The 6005-nt window shown below is 48.9% G+C and overlaps 1 protein-coding gene across 2 annotated transcripts in view; it reads right to left on the bottom strand.

Moving 5' to 3' along the window:
- Positions 1–518: 518 nt before the first annotated feature.
- Positions 519–6005, bottom strand: part of LOC149334929 (uncharacterized) — an 88687-nt gene continuing 83200 nt past the window's right edge. For both annotated transcript variants that reach the window (XM_089551585.1, XM_089551587.1), the window contains one exon: positions 519–3787. In XM_089551585.1, the coding sequence (XP_089407711.1) occupies positions 3430–3787 (358 nt within the window). In that variant the 3' untranslated portion in view covers positions 519–3429. The remainder of the gene's footprint in view (positions 3788–6005) is intronic.

Here is a 6005-nt window from a genome sequence, read left to right as displayed (position 1 = left end):
TTTTTTGCTTCGCATTTACAGCACATTTCAATTATGATGAGGCACCATAAATTCAAGGACTGTTAGATCACTTAGTTAAATCACTTAATTTCACAAAAGCCACGATGACGGAAACGCTACCAAGGCATTCAAAAATCTTACCCGAGTATAAACACTGCTAATGAGTTATCTCGGAAATGTCGTTCAAATGCAATATAAATATTATTTTACGGAAAATACCGCTTCTCTTGCTTGACAAACCGAAAAAGTAGCCGTAAACTCGCGTGTCAGCATACAAGCCGAGAGTATCTGTCAGAAGTGCTGGTAAAAATTTTTTTACTTATTTTACAGGCCTAAGATACAGGACTTAGGCAGGAGTGGACAATACAAATCAACAAATTCAGAAACAGCAAACAATTAGATACAGGACGTTGAATGATAAATCAGAACAAAGACACAAGATACTGTTTACAACATGAATGCATTTTGATGGGGGGAGGCACAAGGGCGCAGAGGAATCATTAAACCGTTGTACAGTTGACCGTATCGGCGGATAACAATTCCAATCGCAAATAGTGCGCAAGGAAAGGAATTTTTAAATGCGTTAGTCCTGCACGAAAAATCTAGGACTCTTTTGGTGTGATAGAGCGCGTAGAGCGGCGGCGCAGGCTGCCGAGATTTCGGCTTCTACCCGACGCGCTGCCACAGCTAGCTCGTTCAAGTCGCCGCAGTGACTTCTTCCGCAAATAGAGAGCAAACGTGGGGTGGCTCTGTCGGACAATCCTTTCCACTCGCTCCGCATTCGAAGCTCCGGGATCGGCGTAGACGTATTGCTCCTGCATCGCCCTGACGTTCTGGACCAGTTCCAACTCCCTCTGCATCCGCAGCATCCGCACACGAGCGGACCGGATCGCGGATGGTCCGGGCGCGTCAGCGCTGTCCGCGTGCCACGTAACGTGAACGTCCCTGCTCTGAGCGACCTTGAGCCGGCGGCGTGCACTTTTCTGAGCCCGGACCGCGGACCGAATGAAAAAGGCCAGAGCCTTTTTCAGTCCGAGGGCTTGTCGGCGGACCGGGATTGTTTTTGCTTCTAGGTGCGCTCGTCTGGCTAGCTATCCTGAATGAAGTCGGCTTTGCTCCGTGCTGGCGCCTTTCGTTTTGGCGCGCTTTTCGCCGCATTTGCAGCTCGAGTGCAGCATTGTGTGTCCTCCTTTTCGTATTTCTCTCACTGCGTCGTACTGTGTATTTGAGCGTGTGCGTAAATACCCGCTTAGCTTTGTTGTTTCTGCTTATTTGAGTGAATATGGAGAGAAGGAGCTCTGTGAGCCAGTATCTGGTAAAACTGCTCTGGACTAAGCCGCAGCAAGCGTTTGTACTCTCCGGGTCGCATTCAAGTAGGTCCTCGTACAGCAGGTCCTGCATGGCCAAACACTGTTTTTCCAACCTTGACTTTGTCCAACATAACCGTTTTAGACGCGAAAGCTTCCTTCTCGCCCTCAGACGCTTTAATGGCGACAACCAGTGCGGCGAGACGACGTTTTCGTTCGGCGTTCATGTTTAAACTCTCGGCAGCTGAGTTTTCGAAGCCACGCTAACAGCGCAAGCCCGCTGTGGGCGAGAGTATGCGCGGATTGTCCGCTGCGTTCGTGTGAATGCCCGACGTTCAGACCGACTCCCGGATGCACGTGTCACGATAACCGCGCTGACGCGCGCGTACCATCCGCGATTCGGTCCGCACGTCTGGGCCCACCTTCATGGAGATACGATCACGTGGTGGGTACACCAGTAATGGCAAGGCTTTGGGTTCGGTTCAGCTACGGTTTCGGGTGAAAATTCGGGTTCTGTTCCTGTTTCGGGTTCAGGTTCGGTTCCGGTTCGACACTATGCTTTAGACAGTCAAAGTGCCCCTGAATTATTTGCTGTCCTTTTCGCCAAAGGTAGCTTCATATTCGCTACTGAGAGCATAATTAGCATTCGACTCGAAGAATTTTTTCTACTGCTAATTGCAACGAAAAATTTAGCGGCAACAACGCGGCACATAAGAGAGCGCGAAGAGTGAAAGAACATCTGGCGAGCGCGGCGCCTTGGCTTTCATGCTCATTGATGGCAAAATCACTGAGGTCCTTATCTGTGGGAATGAATGAACACCGTCCTGACGTACTTCCATCTCTTGGGGACACAGCTGGAACACCTTGGTTACTCTACTGTTGACTCCGTAAATGCATCTCTCAGTCAGACCGCTATCTCATATGCGGATCTGTCCCGCAAATAATGTCAAAACTTCGGCTTCAGTGCCCATGGGGATTCTAGAGCACGTCAGAATTAAGCGCTCACCGTCAAAAACGTGACCGCTTTCCACAAACCAGCGCGAATTTCATCGCAAGCCAGGAACAGCAATACATTTTCAAAGCGACCAGTTATATGCATGGACACATCCACAGACCACGTACGGACGTTTGCAAATACATCATCTTGCCCAGTGTAGCAATATATTTATGATGACGATGATCACGTCCACGTTCACACCCCTTTTCAACGGGCTGTCACGTTGTTGTGAGCCGCCAGACATCACAATGCCCCCTTACGCTGAGTTTGCTCGCGAATAGAGGGCAGCGCGAGATGAGCGAAGAGGACAGCAGTTCCTAGAATTTTCCTTCCCTCGGTGTGTTGTCGCACTCGGCACATCACTCACGTGACCTTTTCTCCCGTGCTCCGGTCCGTCGTGTGGACACTGACGTTCTAGAAGACCGTGGTTACCGCTCCAAACAGTGCACATCTCGGAGATACGGTCACGTGGTGGGTACACCAATAATGGAAAGGCTTCATCGCTCTTAGGCGTTTTTCAATGCCAAATTAAAATTATATATTTTTGTTTCCTCCGTTATGGCACTGCTCCACTCTTACATCATGGTACTTTTTTTTCGAATATAATCTCATGACACGTGTTTCAGTCAGTAATTAATATACTGTCTCTTTAATGAGCACAGACCTCGATGTTTCATAAATGCTGCACTTACCTCCCAGTATCCAGCGACCTAGTACCAAGCACCCATTGCCAGTAACCCTGCGTTATTCCCAACACTGCTTCGTTATCAGATATGGCAGCTGGTGACTGAGTTCCAGTTGCTCTGGGAATGGGTATTCTAGCCAATATCGACGAGCAGTGCCAGAAAGAAGACAAATGCAAAACAAACCTGTTCATTTTGGCGAAAATGGTGGAGCGAGAGCTGACACGCTGCATGAGACACATTCACTCAAGGCGCAACGCTGACACAGTGCAAATGGTGAGAATTTTGTAGCCCTCCAATCTCCGAGATTAGACATGAAGGCATGCTGATGTCCTGCTGCATCCCAGTCTCCATGGGTCACACATGAAGTATTGCTGATGTCCTGCTCCATAAGGTCGGTGGTCATGTCTTCATGCAGATAATGTTAAACTAGTCGCGAAACCTATGCCGGGTTTTCTATCAGTGACCTCACCACATTGCATACCTTGAGAGCCATCCCTAAGCTCATACCCATGACATTTGTTAGGTAGTCCTCAGTAAACATAAACAAACCTTCCCTGTCAGTTAGCTGTGCAGTGAATTCTTCGACGCATCCTGTGCAGCTTGGAATTTCCGCGATGTAGGGAATAGCCTCCGGAACCGTCCAGCCACGAGGGCTTTCAGACCAGCAACGCCAGATGCTCCAGCAGGTTTTCCACTTTCTCTTCGTCAACCATGTTCCACTGAGGATCATAGTCAGCAGTCGTGTTGTCCGGGATCCAGGCAGCAGGCGGGGTAGGGGTCCTGAAGCCAGTGTACTCCTGCGTAGAGTAAATATGCCGACTCTAGATCGAGAGCTCCACATTCTTGGAACTGCTGTCGCAGCCTTTATGGCAACACATCTTAGCCAAATTATAGTGGCAATGTATTCTAGACACAATGAACAAATATTACTATGCAGACCAAACACAGCGCGTACTCAGTAGTGTTCTCCAAATTATAGTACCAGTATAATGTAAGCACTTTGAACAAATTTTACTGCACACAAAATGCTGAGCGTACTCAGCAGCGTCCTGCCCCACCGCGGTGGCTCAGTGGTTACGGCGCTCAGCTGCTGGCCCGAATGACGCGGGTTCGATCCCGGCCGCGGCGGCTGAATTTCGATGGAGGCGAAATTCTAGAGGCCTGTGTGCTGTGCGATGTCAGTGCACGCTAAAGAACCCCAGGTGGTCGCAATTTCCGGAGCCCTTCACTACGGCATCCCGCATAGCCTGAGTCGCTTTGGGACGTTGAACCCCATAAAACCAAATCATAAACCAATCAGCAGCGTCCTGCTCCGTTGATGTGATCACGTTATCTAACTATTTCCGTGATAGCAGGACTGCGACGCTTTTAAGTCCTCAAATAGGTAAAAAATATTCTCCTTAATAATACTTAACTGGGAACGCGGGCAGAAAATTTTTTACTGGGGAGGAGCGGAGAATTAATTTTTACGTAGGCATGGTGCCTGCGTGACTGTTTTTGCCGCTGCCCGTCGCGTACCCTTGACGCCGTCACTGATTTTCAACGCTTGTTGAGCCTCGTTTTGAGCAAGCATCGCAGGAGTTAACTAACACGACTTCCCCTCAGCGCTTTGCCACCCTTCTTCCTGGAGCACAGCCAGTAATTTTTTCTAGGGCTATCTGTTGTTTTTTTTTTTTTCAATACATAATGACATGACCATCGACCCGCAAGCGCTAGATTGATTTGTGATTTTGTGACTTGTGATTTTTTTTTCCTTTCAAGAACGCTTGCAACATCGAATGGCGATTCATTCCCGCCACCTGCATAGAGGCGATTACAAACCCCGCCAGCCCAGGAGAAATAAGCCGGGCGCCGCTTCCAAACCTGTCTTCTAGCTTAAAATAAATAGAATTTGCACATGGCATGTTTACACGGAGAAAAATTTGGGATTTACCTTTCTCAGCTCGAGCAGAATACGCCAACGCTTTTTCGAGGTGGTGATCCTGCTAAAAACAATCGCCGCGAGAGGCGTCAATCGTCGAAAGCACGTTGTGGGCATTTAAAGCACTGCATCCAACGCAAAACTGTCGCAAAAGTAGGCCCTCACAGCATACATGTATATTTAGCCGGGGTATGTTGCGTATTTAGCGAATGGAACATATGTGATCGTGCACGGTGGCCAAAGAGTTGCGAAGTCATCTGACCAATGGTCGTCCTATTTAGTTTCATTAGCATGGTATGCAAACCATTTCCTATCAAGGAAGTAGGCTGCTAGCCAAGTGTGATGGACATTGAGAGGATTCCGAGACGTGTCCAATGATAAATGATCGGCCACTGCAGTGTCCCCTGCGGGAGAGGAATCAACGCTGGTTCACGGGGCTTTCGCTTGTGCCCCACTAATGGATGAAATAGCATGCACTTCTTTCCATCTGTTCTTCCGAAGCGTACAACTAGTCGAATATTCTTGAGAAATTGGAAGGCCCAGCATCAGGTTTGAAGTGCTCTCGTTTCAATGATGTTTTCCGAGGGTCCTCAACAGTGTGAGACTTGTCCTGCAGCCGACGTTGACGAAATGGTCCGAGCAAAGAAAGTCGTTTTCGGAAAGTGTCTTATGTCGATCGAGATAGCTGTGCCGCACTGACCCATGCCCTCTAGAGATTGCTATCCTTTCGAAAGGGTATCACAGCTCGTCAGCGCCACACACGATGTGTTACACGGTGGAGGCACACTCTAATTAACTTTTGCAACAATTTTTATCCGAGCAAATACCCCCTGCGTCCTGTTTCGCCGGTCACAAAACTACATATTGCAATGCAGCAGATTGAAGTGGCCAGCTACCATATAGTACACCAGGTGACTGTGCTATCCGTGCTTCCGCTACTTGAAGGACGCATCGATGCAGCTGCAGCAGGGGCGCGCCGTAGGTGACACCGGGCTAACCGCGTGCTGTGAAAAAGTGTGACGTCATGGCTGCCAAGAGGCTGCTGTGTCAAGCCCCCCTAATGAACTTGCGCAGGTCACGACTGTACGCAAAAG

Source organism: Amblyomma mixtum, chromosome 7, assembly GCF_055824585.1.
Source record: "Amblyomma mixtum isolate Tamu chromosome 7, ASM5582458v1, whole genome shotgun sequence".
Lineage (NCBI taxonomy): Eukaryota > Metazoa > Arthropoda > Arachnida > Ixodida > Ixodidae > Amblyomma > Amblyomma mixtum.
This window is presented reverse-complemented; position numbering and strand designations above follow the sequence as displayed.